At 35.8% G+C, this 16,491-nt stretch overlaps 1 protein-coding gene across 2 annotated transcripts in view; it reads right to left on the bottom strand.

Annotated features, from left to right (window-relative positions):
• Positions 1-16,491, bottom strand: part of EIF5B (eukaryotic translation initiation factor 5B) — a 100,006-nt gene that overhangs the window by 41,204 nt on the left and 42,311 nt on the right. For both annotated transcript variants that reach the window (XM_021701186.2, XM_044918807.1), the window contains exons 5-9: positions 15,110-15,327; positions 14,580-14,730; positions 9,283-9,381; positions 8,737-8,826; positions 5,671-5,745 (exon numbers count right to left, since the gene is read on the bottom strand). In XM_021701186.2, the coding sequence (XP_021556861.1) occupies positions 5,671-5,745; positions 8,737-8,826; positions 9,283-9,381; positions 14,580-14,730; positions 15,110-15,327 (633 nt within the window). The remainder of the gene's footprint in view (positions 1-5,670; positions 5,746-8,736; positions 8,827-9,282; positions 9,382-14,579; positions 14,731-15,109; positions 15,328-16,491) is intronic.

Below are 16,491 nucleotides of genomic sequence, written 5' to 3'. Positions count from 1 at the left end.
TTTGAGCCCAAAATCAGACAAAGACCCCAACAAAAAGGAGAATTACAGACCAATATCCCTGATGAACATGGATGCAAAAATTACCACCAAAATACTAGCCAATACGGTCCAACAGTACATTAAAAGGATTATTCACCACGACCAAGTGGGATTTATCCCTGGGCTGCAAGGTTGGTTCAACATCCGCAAACCAATCAGTGTGATACAATACATTAATAAAAGAAAGAACAAGAACCATATGATCCTCTCAATAGATGCAGAAAAATCATTTGACAAACTACAGCATCCTTTCTTGATTAAAACTCTTCACAGTGTAGGGATAGAGGGTACATACCTCAATATCATAAAAGCCATCTATGAAAAACCCACAGCGAATATCATTCTCAATGGGGAAAAACCGAGAGCTTTCCCCCTTAGGTCAGGAACACGGCAGGGATGTCCACTATCACCACCGCTATTCAACACAGTATAAGAAGTCCTAGCCACAGCAATCAGACAACAAAAAGAAATCAAAGGCACCCGAATCAGCAAAGAAGTCAAACTCTCACTCTTGGCAGATGATATGATACTTTATGTGGACAACCCAAAAGACTCCACCCCAAAACTGCTAAAACTCATACAGGAATTCAGTAAAGTGGCAGGATGTAAAATCAATGCACAGAAATCAGTGGCATTCCTATACACCAACAAGACAGAAGAAAGAGAAATTAAGGAGTTGATCCCATTTACAACTGCACCCAAAACCATAAGATACCTAGGAATAAATCTAACCAGAGGCAAAGAATCTGTACTCAGAAAACTATAAAATACTCTTGAAAGAAATGGAGGAAGACACAAAGAAATGGAAAAACATTCCACACTCACGGATTGGAAGAACAAATATTGTGAAAATGTCTATGCTACCTAGAGCAATCTACACATTTAATGCAATCCCTATCAAAATACCATCAACTTTATTCAAAGAAATGGAACAAATAATCCTAAAATTTTTATGGAACCAGAAAAGACCCCGAATAGCCAGAGGTATGTTGAAAAAGAAAAGCAAAGCTGGTGGCATCACAATTCCTGACTTGAAGCTCTACTACAAAGCTGTAATCATCAAGACAGTGTGGTACTGGCACAAAAACAGACACAGAGATCAATGGAACAGAATAGAGAGCCCAGAAATGGAACCTCAATTCTAGAGTCAACTAATCTTCGACAAAGCAGGAAAGAATGTCCAATGGAAAAAAGACAGTCCCTTCAACAAATGGTGTTGGGAAAACTGGACAGCCACATGCAGAAGAATGAAACTGGACCATTTCCTTACACCACACACAAAAATAGACTCCAAATGGTTGAAAGACCTCAATGTGAGACAGGAGTCCATCAAAATCCTAGAAGATAACACAGGCGGCAACCTCTTTGACCTCAGCCGCAGCAACTTCTTCCTAGACACATCGCCAAAGGCAAGGGAAGCAAGGGCAAAATGAACTATTGGGACTTCATCAAGATAAAAAGCTTTTGCACAGCAAAGGAAACAGTCAATAAAACCAAAAGACAACCAAGAGAATGGGAGAAGGTATTTGCAAATGACATATCAGATAAAGGGCTAGTATCCACAATCTGTAAAGGACTTTTCAAACTCAACACCCAAAGAACAAAGAATCCAATCAAGAAATGGGCAGAAGACATGAACAGACATTTCTGCAAAGAAGACATCCAAATGGCCAACAGGCACATGAAAAAGTGCTCAACATCACTCGGCAACAGGGAAATCCAAATCAAAACCTCAGTGAGATACCACCTCACACCAGTCAGAATGGCTAAAATTAACAAGTCAGGAAACGACAGATGTTGGCGAGGATGCAGAGAAAGGGGAACCCTCCTACACTGTTGGTGGGAATGCAAGCTGATGCAACCACTCTGGAAAACAGTATGGAGGTTAATCAAAACGTTGAAAATAGAGCTACCTTATGACCCAGTAATTGCACTACTGGGTATTTACCCCAAAGATACAACTGTAGCGATCTGAAGGGGTACGTGCACCCCAGTGTTTATAGCAGCAATGTCTACAATAGCCAAACTGTGGAAAGAGCCAAGATGTCCACCGACAGATGAGTGGATAAAGAAGATGTGGTATATATATACAATGGAATGTTATGCAGCCATCAAAAGGAATGAAATCTTGCCATTTGCAACAACGTGGATGGAACTGGAGGGTATTATGCTGAGCGAAATAAGTCAATCAGAGAAAGACATGTGTCATATGACCTCACTGGTATGAGCAATTCTTAATCTCAGGAAACAAACTGAGGGTTGCTGGAGTGGTGGGAGGTGGGAGGGATGGGGTGGCTGGTGATGGACATTGGGGAGGGTATGTGCTATGGTGAGTGCTGTGAATTGTGTAAGACGGATGAATCACAGACCTGTTCCTCTGAAACAAATAATACATAAGTTAAAAAAAAAAAAAAAAAAAGATAGCAGGAAGGGAAAAATGAAGGGGGGGAATCAGAGGGGAGACGAACCATGAGAGACTATGGACTCTGAGAAACAAACTGGGGGTTCTAGAGGGTTGGGGGATGGGTTAGCCTGGTGATGGGTATTAAAGAGGGCACGTACTGCATGGAGCACTCAGTGTTATACGCAAGCAATGAATCATGGGACGCTACCTTAAAAACTAATGATCTAATGTATGGTGATTAACATAATAAAAATAAAGAAAAGCAAAAATGGAATGCCTCACTAACAGGTTCATACTAAAGGAAATTCTAAAAGGTATTCTTCAGGCAAGAAGAAATGATCTCAAATGGAAGATCAGAGATCAAAAAAAAATGAAATACAACAAAGAGCTGACAATACGAGTAAACTTAAGCCAAAACTTAAAAAAGAGAATTAAAATAAATGGGAATAACAAACTGAGGAGTGGATAAATTTGCTCATGTATTCTACGGTCTTTGCATTGTCTGGAACGAGGGTATTATTAGACAGTAATAAAGATCCATGTTAAAAGTCTCTAGAGTAATGACTAAAAATAAGTGGGAAAGTATACAACTTCCAAGCTCATGGAAGGACGAACATAGAGAATTTTAAAAAAAAGGCGGGGGGGCGGGGGAAGTGCCTGGGTGGCTCAGCCAGTTACAGCTCAGGACATGATCCCAGGGTCCTGGGATTGAGCCCCGCATTGGGCTCCCTGCTCAATGGGAAGCCTGCTTCTCCCTCTCCCTCTGCTGCTCCTCCTGCTTATGCTTTCTCTCGCTCTCTCCTGCTCTGCCAAATAAATAAATAAATAAAATTTTAAACAAAACAACAATCCCAAGCATGGTTAGAAAGGACAAAAAAAGAAACAGAACCAGTAAGGACTAAATAAGATAACAAATACTCTTCACTAATTACATAAAGGGTTAAATGTAATGGGCTAAGTGGTCTAGGTAAAATACTGACTGACAAACTGGATTTAAAAATCTCAACTATGTGCTAATCAAGGAGACAGATAAAGTTAAGAATAGAAAAAAATCATGTAAATCAAAGCTATGTCACTGTATCAACATCAGATAAAGTATGTTTTAAGGCAAAAAGCATTGTGAGAAATAATTAAAACAAACAAAAAAACCACAAAAACAGAAATAAAAAATATAAATAAGACACAATAGAATAGTAAATCAATGAGTCAAATTCATCAAAAAAATATGAGAGTGTATTTACCTAAAATTTATCAAACAAAACTAACAGAGCACAGGGAGAAATAGACAATCCACAATCATGGCAGATTTTATCTCACTACTCCCAGTAACAGAGAAGGCAGTCCAAAAAAAATCTCAGATTAAAAAAGACTTGAACAAAATGATGAGCAAATATGACCAAATACAGTTTACCCTTGAACAACATGGGGATTAAGAATGTCAATGCCCCCATGCAGTTGGAAATCCATGTATAACTTTTGACTCTTCAAAAATTTAACTAACAGCCTACTATTCATAAGCCTTGGTAATAACATAAACAGCTGACACATAGTTTGTATGTGTATTACATACTGTATTCTTATAATAAGCTAAACCAGATAAATAAAAATGTTACGAAGAAAATCTTAAGGAAAATATATTTACAGCATCATATCAAAAAAAATCTGCATGTAAGTAGACTCCTGCAGTTTAAACCCATGTTGTTCAAGGGTTAACTCTACAGAGAACAAGGCACACAACTACTGTAGAATATAAATTCCTTTCAATCATATATTAAACACAATAATCAACCATGTGCTGGGTTGTAAATTAAGTCTCAACAATTTCAAAAGATAGAACCATGTATATTTTCTGATCTCAATGAAGTAACAAGAAAATAATTAGAAAATCCCTCTTTTGTAAATTAAGAACTACACTTCTATCAATCAGGTAAAATACATTAAAATGGAAGTTAAAAATATCAGAACTTATGAAATTTAGGTAAAGAAATGCTTAACAAAAAATTTAGTTTTAATAACATGTATTAGATGTTGGCGAGGATGTGGAGAAAAAGGAATCCTCTTGTGCTGCTACTGGGAATGCAAACTGGTGCAGCCACTGTGGAAAACAGTATGGAGTATCCTCAAAAAATTAAAAATAGAACTATCTTGTGATCCAGTGATCACACTACCAGGTATTTACCCAAAGAATACAAAAACACTAATTCAAAGGATTACATGCACCCCTATGTCTATGGCAGCATTGTTTATAATAACCAAAATATAGAAGCAGCTCAAGTGCCCACAGACAGATGAAGGGATAGAGAAGATGTGGTGTATATATATACAATGGAATATTATTCAGCCATGAAAAAGAATGAAATCTTGTCACTTGCAGTGACATGAATGGAGCTAGAGTATAATGCTAAGGGAAGTCAGTCAGAGAAAGACAAATATATGATTTCACTCATATGCAATTTAAGAAACAAAACAAATGAGCAAAGAGCAAAAAAAGAGAGACAAACTAAGAAACAGCCTCTTTAACTACAGAGAACAAACTGATGGTTACCAGAGGAGAAGAGAGGTTTGTGGCAGGGGGGGGGCGGGGGGGGGGGGCGGGGATTGGTTAAATAGGTGATGGGAATTAAGGAGTGTACTTGTCCTGATAAGCACCATGTTATATATGGAATTGCTGAATCACTATCATACACCTGAAAGTAATATAACAATGCATGTTAACTAACTAGAATTAAAATTAAAACTAAAAAAAAAAAAAAAAGTATTAGGGAAAAAACCCTGAAAAACCAAAAAACCAAATATCCATCTCAAGAAGTTAGGAAAAACCCCCAGCAAACTAAAACCAAAGAAAGTAGATTTTAGTAATAGAGGACAGAAAGTAATAACAAAGAAAAATTATTTATTCATATTGATTAGGTACTATTCACTTGTATCACCTTTGTATTATATTTCAAGTTAAAGTGTTTTTGTAGGCTAGCTTTAATAACCTAACCCCATTTAAAACATCACTCTGAAAAAATGTATTTTAAATCCTAGGAGCCCCTGAAAAACCATTTATTCATAAAATGAGGATCCACATAATCAGGAACCATGGCAATGGAGAGATCTGAAACTGGTTTTTATTCCCAGAAATGTTTATATGGCTTTCATAATCAGAAGACTGACTATTCCTTTAAATACACACACCTCTAATAACCATTAGATTTATCAATGCATACTTATGAGCTATTCACCTTTTTCTCTCTCTTCATCACTGGCCATAGCTTCCCAATCATCCAATCCAGCATCTTCAGTTTCTTCTTCCTCTTCTGTAAATAAATGTTTTTGTTAAAGACATAGAAATCATCTAGAAATAGGAGCTTGCTTTTAGAAAAAAGTAGAAAATTATGCTGACACTAAAAATACTTTAATTATGCAAAAACATACAATTTCGTCATCTTTGGAACTATTTTCTCAGTATAGCTACATGTTATAATTTAGTATTACCAAATGCTGCATAATTTCCTAGCATTTTGAATACACCAAATTAAACTTAAACCAGATTTCATATTTGACATAATTAAAGTTTTAGAAACTCAGACACTGAAATGTTCTGTTAGATTCTGAAAAGGGTAGATGATTGCACTCAGTTCTTTTTTTTTTTTTTTTTTTTAATTTTTTTTTTTTATTCTTATGTTAATCCCCATACATTACATCATTAGTTTTAGATGAAGTGTTCCATGATTCATTGTTTGTGCATAACACCCAGTGCTCCATGCAGAACGTGCCCTCCTCAGTACCCACCACCAGGCTAACCCATCCTCCCACCCCCCTCCCCTCTAGAACCCTGTTTGTTTTTCAGAGTCCATCGTCTCTCATGGTTCGTCTACCCCTCCGATTTCCCCCGCTTCATTCTTCCCCTCCTGCTACCTTCTTCTTCTTCTTCTTTTTTTTTTTTTTCTTAACATATATTGCGTTATTTGTTTCAGAGGTACAGATCTGAGATTCAACAGTCTTGCAAAATTCACAGCGCTTACCAGAGCACATACCCTCCCCAGTGTCTATCACCCAGTCACCCCATCCTTCCCACCCCACCCCCCACTCCAGCAACCCTCAGTTTGTTTCCTGAGATTAAGAATTCCTCATATCAGTGAGATCATATGATACATGTCTTTCTCTGTTTGACTTATTTCACTCAACATAATACCCTCCAGTTCCATCCACGTCGTTGCAAATGGCAAGATCTCGTTCCTTTTGATGGCTGCATAATATTCCATTGTATATATATACCACATCTTCTTTATCCATTCATCTGTTGATGGACATCTTGGCTCTTTCCACAGTTTGGCTATTGTGGACATTGCTGCTATAAACATCGGGGTGCACGTACCCCTTCGGATCCCTACTTTTGTATCTTTGGGGTAAATACCCAGTAGTGCAATTGCTGGATCATATGGTAGCTCTATTTTCAACTTTTGATTGCACTCAGTTCTTGAGGAAAAATGAAATTTCACAATAGTCCCCCAACCTTAGCTATGATCTTGCTTTCTGCATTTTGTTACCCACGGTGAACTGCGGTCTGGAAGCAAATGATCCTCCTTTCCTTCTTCTAACATATGGTCAGAAGGTCAATGGTAGTCTAACATTACATCACAGTGCCTACATCATTCATCTCACTTCATCTAGTCACATGGGTATTTAACATCTCACATCATCACAAGAAGAATTAGTACAATAAGATATTTTAAAAGAGAGAGACTACACCCACATAACTTATTATACTATATTGTTCTAATTGTTCATATTATTACTTATTGCTGTTCATCTTTTACTGTGCCTAATTTATAAGTTAAACTCTATCACAGTTATGTATGTATAGCAGAAAACAGAGTTCAGTACTATCTGCAGTTTCAGGCATCCACTGGGGGTCTCAAAACATATGCCCCACAAATAAGAGAGGATTACTTACGGTATCTTCATTTTGATCTTTCAAACTTACATGTCATACCTAAGAATTTACTACTTATTTTATTGCTTTAACTTCTACAGCTACATAAAAATACTACTTAAATCATAGTTGGAGGTACAAAGCTACACCTCTACTCCAGTTGAAAATAAGAAAAGAATATCTGCTGACAATCCAAAAACATCCAGAAAGGTGTGATTTTGAATATTAAAGACTTAATATTCTCAACATTGACTCTTTTTACTGAAATCCAATAAAGCAAAACTATTCTCAAATCCAGGTGGGACAAGTGGTATTTGCTCCCCTGTAATAATTATTACTTGCCAACAAGTTTGGATAATCTTGAGGAAGAGGAAATGAATCAGGTACATGTACTGAAAATGTCCTTCTAAATTAGCAATTCTTTCCACTGCTATAAATGTCACCTAAAATAATGGACTGCCATTAGGCATATCAACCTGTATTTCTCCAATGTCATCATGCTAAGCTGAGTTGTGCCAGGTAAATGATCCTTTTATACTAAGAACAGGAGGGGAGAAAGAAGGAAAGGAACTATCAATATTTTTCACCAGTGTGGGTCAGTCTTGATATTCTTTTACTATTTATTCTGACTCCAAACTTTAAACAGTAGAGAGTCTCTTGATTTTGTTAACCATACATGTAGCTAGCTAGCCTCTGGCTCACCTATCAATATCTAGTCTAATGAATTAAAACAATGTTTATCTTTAAAAAAAAAAAAAAGCCAAATACTTTCTCCAACCTCAAAACACATACACACACAGAATGAATAAACTGAATCCTCTTACTGATTTAGTAAATAGAAGCTGACCTCTAAGGAGGTTTAAAAATGCCAATTTTTACAGTATTCTTTAAAAGTTGTCATTAAATGCTTCCAATTTGCTTCCAAAGGATTAAATAAAGAACTTCAGGTCTTCTTGGCACCACCAAAGATTTCTGACCCATAAATGAAAACATCAGAAAAAAATCCAAAATACTTTTACTCTGTCTACATTTTACTGACACTACTAAAAACCGATTCAAGTCTCAATCCTATTTTTTTTTTTTTTTTTAAAGTGGAGCCCAGCTTGGAGTTCGAACCCACAGGAGCTCAAACTCACAACCATGAGATCAAGACCTGAGCCATGACCAAGAGTCAGATACTCAACCTGGGAGGAATGAGCCTCCCAGGCGCCCCTAAACTTTTTCAAAATGGAAATGGAAAGAAATGGTTTAGAGAAAAGTATGAAGAATACCATCCTGCCAGATATTTGCTTTCCCCAAATACATGATGACTAAGACAATTTCTGACACATCAGTGCTATTTAATAGGAAGCAATTAGTCAGTGCTACTGGCCTGGTTCAGCAGGAGGTGGTGTCTCTTCCTTTTCTGGAACTCCTTGTTCTACAACTTCTACAGCAGCACATAATTCTATTGGTTCAGATACTGAAAAAGGGGCAGAAACCAAGTTAATAATACTTTTTCAGTGCAAAATTTCTGTTGGGATACTCTGTCAAGTACTGAATAAAAACCAGTAGTACAAACCTAAATTCTTTTAGTTTAGAAAATGTTTAAATATCAGTCATATATTTTACAGGAAAGAGTCTGCTCAAGGAACAATGTGAAATTACAAAAGGTTGAGAAGGAAAAGAAAAGTAAGAATGATCGTTAAGAATAGTTGGTTTGGGGAAGATCTAGATTTTTCAAACAAAAGCACTGTTCCATTAACCTGTCATTTAAATCAGTTGAGAATGATTAACAATAATAAGAAACAAGGTATAGGAAATAAGTTTCAATATATAATTCTGATTTGTGGTTTCTCTTTAAAAGATACTGTTTCGAAGGTTGTAGGGAAAGGCTAACAAAATTGTTTTTAAATCACAGGTCCCTTTGTATACAAACCTTCTTTATTTTCTAGCTGCTGTAATGTTTTTTTCTTCTTTTTATCTTCATAAACTGGCCTTTTCTTTGGCAAAGAGTCTTTTGATGGCACTTCAACACCTAAGGGATAAAAATGAAAAACTTTAGATTTATTCTATTTGTGTATCATCTAAGAAATGCTACTTAAAAAGATAACATTTTAGGGAAGCCTAGGTGGCTCAGTCAGTTAGTTAAGCATCTGCCTTCGGCTTAGGTCATGATCCCAAGGTCCTGGAATCGAGTCCCACATCAGGCTCCTTGCTCAATAGGGAGCCTGCTTCTCCCTCTGCCTCCCACTCCCCCGCTTGTGCTCTGTTCTCTGACAAATAATAAATCTTAAAAAAAAAAAAAAAGATAACATTTTATTCACCTCAGAGATACATACATTCATGGAAAAATCTCTTTTCTATAGAAGGAGTTTTAAAATTTATATAAACTAAAATACTACTTTCTTGGTGTACAGTTCTGGCACTTTTGAAAAATGTGTAGACTTATTAAACACAATGAAGATGCAGAACAATTCCAACACCCTGTGCTGTTCTATGTAATCAAACCGTATCTTACTTCCTTAGCCCTTGGCAACCACTGATCTGTTCTCTATCCCAAAAGATTTGTTTTTTCCAAAATGTCACAGAAATGAAACTTAATAGTCTGGGCTGTTGTCATCATAATGGATTTTAGAGTCATCCTGATTGTTATATGTACTAATACTTCATTTCTTTCTATTGCATTCCACTGTATGGATATATTACAGTTCCATTATTCTGTAGACAACTGAAGGACATTTTTTTTTTTCCAGGTTTTGACAATTATGAATAAAGCTTCTACGAACATACGTATTCAGTTTTCTGTGTGAACATTTCTCTGGGGTAAATATTTTGAGTGGGAATAATGGGACATTAGATAAATATATATTTAATTTTGTAAGAAACTGCCAACTGTTTTCCAAACTGACTTTACAGTTTTGCATTTCAACCAGTAAGGTAGGTGAGTTCCAACTGTCCTGCATACTTGCCAGAAAAAGGCAAGTTATTAAAATTTATGTATTTCAATAAACATGTAGCAATATATCACCGTGGTCTTAATTTGAATTGCCCTAATGACTAATGTTAAACATTCTTTTCATTGCTTATAGTTCTGTTCAAATCTTTTGCCCATTTTTAAATAGGGTTGTTGCTCTTCTTATTGTTGAATACTAAGTTATCTTCACATACTGTGTGTATTAATCCTTGTCAGATATGTGATTTTCAGGTATTGTCTTTGAATTCTCTCAGTGGTGTCTTCTGCAGAGCAAGTTTTTAACTGGACTTCCCAAATATGTTCCTTTTTTGAATTATGCTTTTTTAAGTTAAACTAAGCACTAACACAAGGTCACAAAGATTTTCTACTATTTTTCCCCTAAAGTTTTGTAGTTGTACATTGTAGATTTAGATTTACGATCTTTTTGAGTGAATTTTTATGTAATGCGTGAGATTTAAGACTAGGCTTTTGGGTATTCTGGGTTTTTGTTTTTGCATCTAGATACTCAACCGTTCCAACATCAGTTGTCGTCAACACTGTATTTTACTTATTAAACTGCCTCTTCCCCAAAACTGACCATATACAGACGATTCTATTGATCTATTTGTCTTTATTCCTGCTTTTGCCATTATCACACTACTGATTACCATGGCTTTATAGTAAGTCTTGAAATCAGGTATTTTGAGTCCTCCAAGTATGTTATTTCCAAAAATATTTTGGCCATTCTAACTCCTTCACCCTTTCATACACATTTTAGAAATAGCTTATAGATACTCACAAAATACCCGGCTGCAAGTTTGACTGGAATTGCACTGAATCTAGAGGTCATTTTGGAGAACTGATAATCTCAACAGTATCAAGTGAATGCAACATTTTTCCATTTATAAAGGTCTTTGATTATTTTCATGTTTTTATAGTTTTCAGAATATAGATCCCACAAATATTAGAATTATAATGAAGAAATCCAGTTTATTTGGGGGGGTGCTACTACAAATAATACTGTTTTGATTTTCAGCTCTTAATTACTAGCATACAGACATACAATTGGTATTTGCATACTGGTCCTATCTAGAACCTTGTTAATCTCACTTATTAGCTGTAGGGTTTTGTGTGTGTGTTTTTTTTTTTCAGTTCTAGATGCCATGATATTTTCTACGCAGGCAGCTATCATCTGTGAATAGAGTTTTACTTTTTCCAATCTGTATGCCTTTTACTTTTTTTTTCCTAATTACCCATGCTAGGATGTTCCAGTACAACACGGAATGATTGTGGTAAGAATGGACATCCTTGTCTTAATTACAATATTAAGATTTAGCATATATAATTCATCAAGTGCAATGGTTGAATATTTTTTTGTAGATCTCTTTTAGCAAAATAAGGAACTTTTCTATTTCCAGTTTATGAATTTCTATCATACATGGATGAATTCTGTCAAATGATTTTTCTTCATCTATAAGATGATCATGTAGTTTTTCTTCTTTAAATATTTACTCATTTTCAAAACTGAACCAGCCTTCATTCCCAGAGTAATCTTTATGAGTTTTGATAGTTTATGTCTTTTAAGGAATAGCCCTATTTTATCAAGCTTTTGAATCTATTAGCACAGAGCCGTTTACAATATTGCCTTATCATTTTAATACCTGTAGAACTGTAATGATGATATCCTTCCCCACGCTTTCCTCCTGGTATCAGTAATTTGTGTCTTGTCTCTTTTCTTCCTTAGTCGGTCTAGAAGTTTATCAATTTTATTGATATTTTCAAAGTACTAACTTCTGGCTTCAATGATTCCCTATTAGTCTTGTTTTATATTGCATTGTTTTCTGCACTTTTTTCTTTCTGCTTACTTTGCTCTACTATTTTTTAGTTTAAGATGGGAAGCTTAGACTATTGATTTGACCTTTTTTTCCTGAAGCAAGCATTTAATACTACAAATTCTCCTCTAAGCATTGCTTTAGCTGCAACCCACAAACTTTGATATGTTGTATTTTCCTTTTTGTTTTTTTTCGAATTCAAGATACTTTCTAATTTTCAGTAAGACTTCCTCCTGGACTCATGGGTTAGTAAGAAGTATAGTTTAGGGGTGCCTAGGTAGCTCAGTCGATTAAACGTCTGCCTTCGACTCACGTCATGATACCAGGGTCCTGGGATGGAGCCTGGCATCAGGCACCCTGCTCCATGGGGTGCCTACTTCTCCCTCTGCCCCTCCCTCTGCTCATGCTTGCACTCTCTCTCTGAAATAAAATCTTTAAGAAAAAAAAAAAAAGTTCATCTAATCTCGTAAGTACAAGTCAAACTACTCCATAAAACATTACTAAGATTGGCAAATTACTCTATCCCAATTTCTTCATGACTGCTTTTAGCATTCCAGATAGTTACCTGTCAAATCTGATATCTGGGTGCTAGTTGCACTCATATTTGTTCTCTAATTTCATCTAAAAAACTGTATCCCCAATTAAGAATAAAACTTTCTGAAATCTAAGTACTGTGTTTCTCTATATTTACTGCTCCCAGCTGAACATATAATGCATAATTAAGAGGTGGTCATACAGATCAGTTTAAATCTCAGCTCCATGACCTTGGGCAAGCTGTTAAAACTCGGAGTCTCTATTTCTTCACCTAAATGATGGGAATGAAAATACCTATTTTTATGAGAAAACAGACAATGTCAAAGGCTTATGACAGCATCAGTTACATAATACACACACAATAAATGGTACCTATTACTGTAATTATAGCATAAGCACCAAAATTACTGTCATATAAAAATCTGTGAAATATAAGAACAGGAAATTGAAACCTAATATATCCTTCTCAATGGAGCAGAGACACTATTTTAAATCATTTTATATGTCAAAAAATAATCAATTATATGTCCAGATTGTGGTCTCTAGACTAAAAGGAGCCGAGGTTCCTTGGATAAACAGGTGATTCCAGATCTAAGACAGAAAATGTGCAAGATAAACCTTAGATAACTTGTTGTGTTAGAAAGCAAGGATGGGGTCTAAGAATACTGTAGTCATGTAGAAAAACTCACAGGGACCAACGTGAATGCGCTCCTATTGGTCAAAGATGGGACAATTTGAATATAAAAAACATGAATGACTTCATGAGATAAACCATATCAATTATATAAAACCCCATTAAAAGAAAATGATATACATCCAAAAATCAAAATTATACTCATTGATCACCTTTGAAGTTGCTAAGACACTAATTTATTATCCTGAAAATTAATAAAGGATAAGAATTAAGCATTTATCCTGGCTTTCCTGCATGAACTACATTTCAGGGAAAGCTTTTCTTTAAAGATTGTAGCTAATAAGTACAAAAGAAATGACAGAATATCACAACTCTGCAATGATCACCAGCTGGTATTATTAGGCTGAATATTAAATTATTATTAGGAAAAGTCAGTGGAGTACTTATATAATGGACAAAGTTGCCAATACCTAAACCCAATGATCAATACTGACATCACTACAAGTGAGACATCCAGATCACATGCCTCCTAACATAAGGCAATAGGAAGTACACAGTACACTTGGAGGAAGCCAAGCTGCTACATCTAAGAAATTATAAGGGACAGAGAAGTATATCAGCCAACACCAGTAAAATGCCATTAGATAAATCCAGAATATGAGAAATTCTAAAGAATAATCCAGTATCTATGACAAAGGGCATGCCAAAAACAAGAATGGGTAGTGGTATCAGTGAGAGACAGACATATCAACCAAATGCAATGTGTGGATCTAATCTGGATCCTGATTTGAACAAATCAACTATTAAGAACATTTTGGAGATAAGGGGAAAAATTAAAAACAGAAAACCAGATGCTGTCAAGGAATTAATTTTGTTTTATGTAATAAATATAAACTCTTTTAACATTAAAAAAAATCCTTACTTGTTAGAGATACATACTAAAGCAAAATACAAGTAAAATAATATGGTGTTTAGAATACACTTTATAGAAGTCATCTCCCAGAATAATATAATTATCTTACCTATTCTTTACATTTTTTTTTTTTAAGTAAGCTGTACACCTAGTGTGGGGCTTGTAACTCATGACCCTGAGACCAAGCTGCATGTTCTACCATCTGAGCCAGCCAGGTATCCCTATTCCTTACATTATTATTTGACTTTTCCCACAGCATTTTCATAGGAATTTTCTGCCTAATTCAATTCTCCTTTTGACCATTACAGACCTGTAACTGTATGACAGAAGCTTCTAGACTGTTCAGTCAATTAAAAATACTACTTACCCTGAGCTTGTAAAAGTTTAAGGGTAGCTTCAGCTCTGGCTCTGGCTTCTCTCTGGGATTTAGTTAAAAGTTTCCCTTCTTTTTTTAAGCGTTCTTTTCTTTCTTTCTCTTTTTGCTTTTTCCTTTCTCTCTTTTCTTGTTCTAGTCTTTCCTGCATAAGAGTACATAAATAAGACAAAAATTGTATTGGCATAATTATAAAATTTAAATCTAAAGAACCCAAACTCAAATGTAAAGCTCTTGAGATACATGCAAAGTATTACATTAGGAATATCCAAATGAAAATATTTTAATGGCTGTACAAAATAAGTATTAATGTCACATGAAAGTAGACTAAGTATTGGCAAGGATACATAACCAATTTCTGCAACTGAAAAAATAAAGGTAGGATTTTCTGTATTGCTTCATCTTGTCTGTATCAAAATAGTAACTGAATTACCATACAACTATGACACTTTTAGAATTAGAAGGTTAAAGATAATTTACAGAGCAGAGACTTTTAAGTTAAACACAACTTCATGAACACATACCTCTTCTTTACGCTTAGCTTCTAACTCTTCAAGCCGCTTTATGCGTTCCTCCTCTTCTCTCTTCTGTCGTTCTTCTTCTTCTTTAAGCTTAGCCAGAGCTTCTTGCATAGCCTTTACTGTGGCTTTGCTAGGTCCTTTTTTCTTCTCTTTCTCTTTTTCTTCCTTCTCTCCTTTCTTTTTCTTCTTATCTTTTTTCTTTTTGTCTCCTTCATTGTCATCTACCAAAAAAGAACAAAGGCAAAGTGTTTTTTAAAAAAGTTGTTTCCGGGAGACTGGGTGGCTCAGATGGTTAAGCGTCTGCCTTCAACTCGGGTCATGATCCCAGGGTCCTGGGATTGAGTCCCGCATCGGGCTCCCTGCTCAGTGGGGAGCCTACTTCTCCCTCTACCTCTCATGAATAAATAAATAAAATCTTTAAAAAATAAAATAAAATAAAATAGAAAGTTGTTTCCTGGGCGCCTGGGTGGCTCAGTGGGTTAAGCGACTGCCTTCGGCTCAGGTCATGATCCTGGAGTCCCGGGATCGAGTCCCGCATCGGGCTCCCTGCTCGGCAGGGAGTCTGCTTCTCCCTCTGACCCTCCTCCCTCTCATGCTCTCTGTCTCTCATTCTCTCTGTCTCAAATAAATAAATAAAATCTTTAAAAAAAAAAAAAAAGAAAGTTGTTTCCTAAAGCAGTAATAAGCAAACCCCAGAATTCAAGGACCATATTGGGCCAAGGCTGATGCCAGCAGCAAGGTAGGTCTCTAGCCCTATCAAGAGGGTAGCCAGAATAGCTCAAAACCGTCCAGCTGCCTCCTTAGAAGCCTACAATACTGGTGTTGCTCTAAACTGTCCTGAGGGATCCAAGAAGAGAGGAGGATCCTGACAGCAGGAAGAAGATATACTGTATCTAATGTATCTCTTAATCCATGGTATCTGAATTCCTGCCTAAATTCTGTAGCTAGTTCTGCCTCTATAAGATGGGGATGATAGGAATGATGCCTACCTTACATGGATATTAGAGGAGGACAAAATAAAAAGCATAGATAATTATATTCCAAGAGGTCAACAGCATTAAAGTTTATGAAACTACTTTTGTGGTGTTACTCCTCAAAGATGTCCAGATAATAAAAATTTGGTTAAAAAAGATAGGTCAATTTTTCCATTGAAAGCTTTCTAGTCTAAAAAAACCTATGTGAATCATTTGATCTTTATTCTCCTTCTGAAGGAGGAGAATTTTAGTTAGAAAACTTACTTTTTGTTAATTGGTTCTGGCATAAAAACTTGGCTTACTGTTGCTTAAAAGATGTTAACTTATTTTAGCATGTTTTTACTTTTCTATTTCATAGATTGGATTGGGTTTTTAAAAACAAGAAAGTTGGGGCGCCTGGGTGGCTCAGTT

The sequence above is a fragment of the Neomonachus schauinslandi genome, chromosome 10, assembly GCF_002201575.2.
Source record: "Neomonachus schauinslandi chromosome 10, ASM220157v2, whole genome shotgun sequence".
Taxonomy (NCBI): Eukaryota; Metazoa; Chordata; class Mammalia; order Carnivora; family Phocidae; genus Neomonachus; species Neomonachus schauinslandi.
Note: the sequence above shows the minus strand (reverse complement) of the source record. Positions and strands in the feature narration are given on the sequence as shown.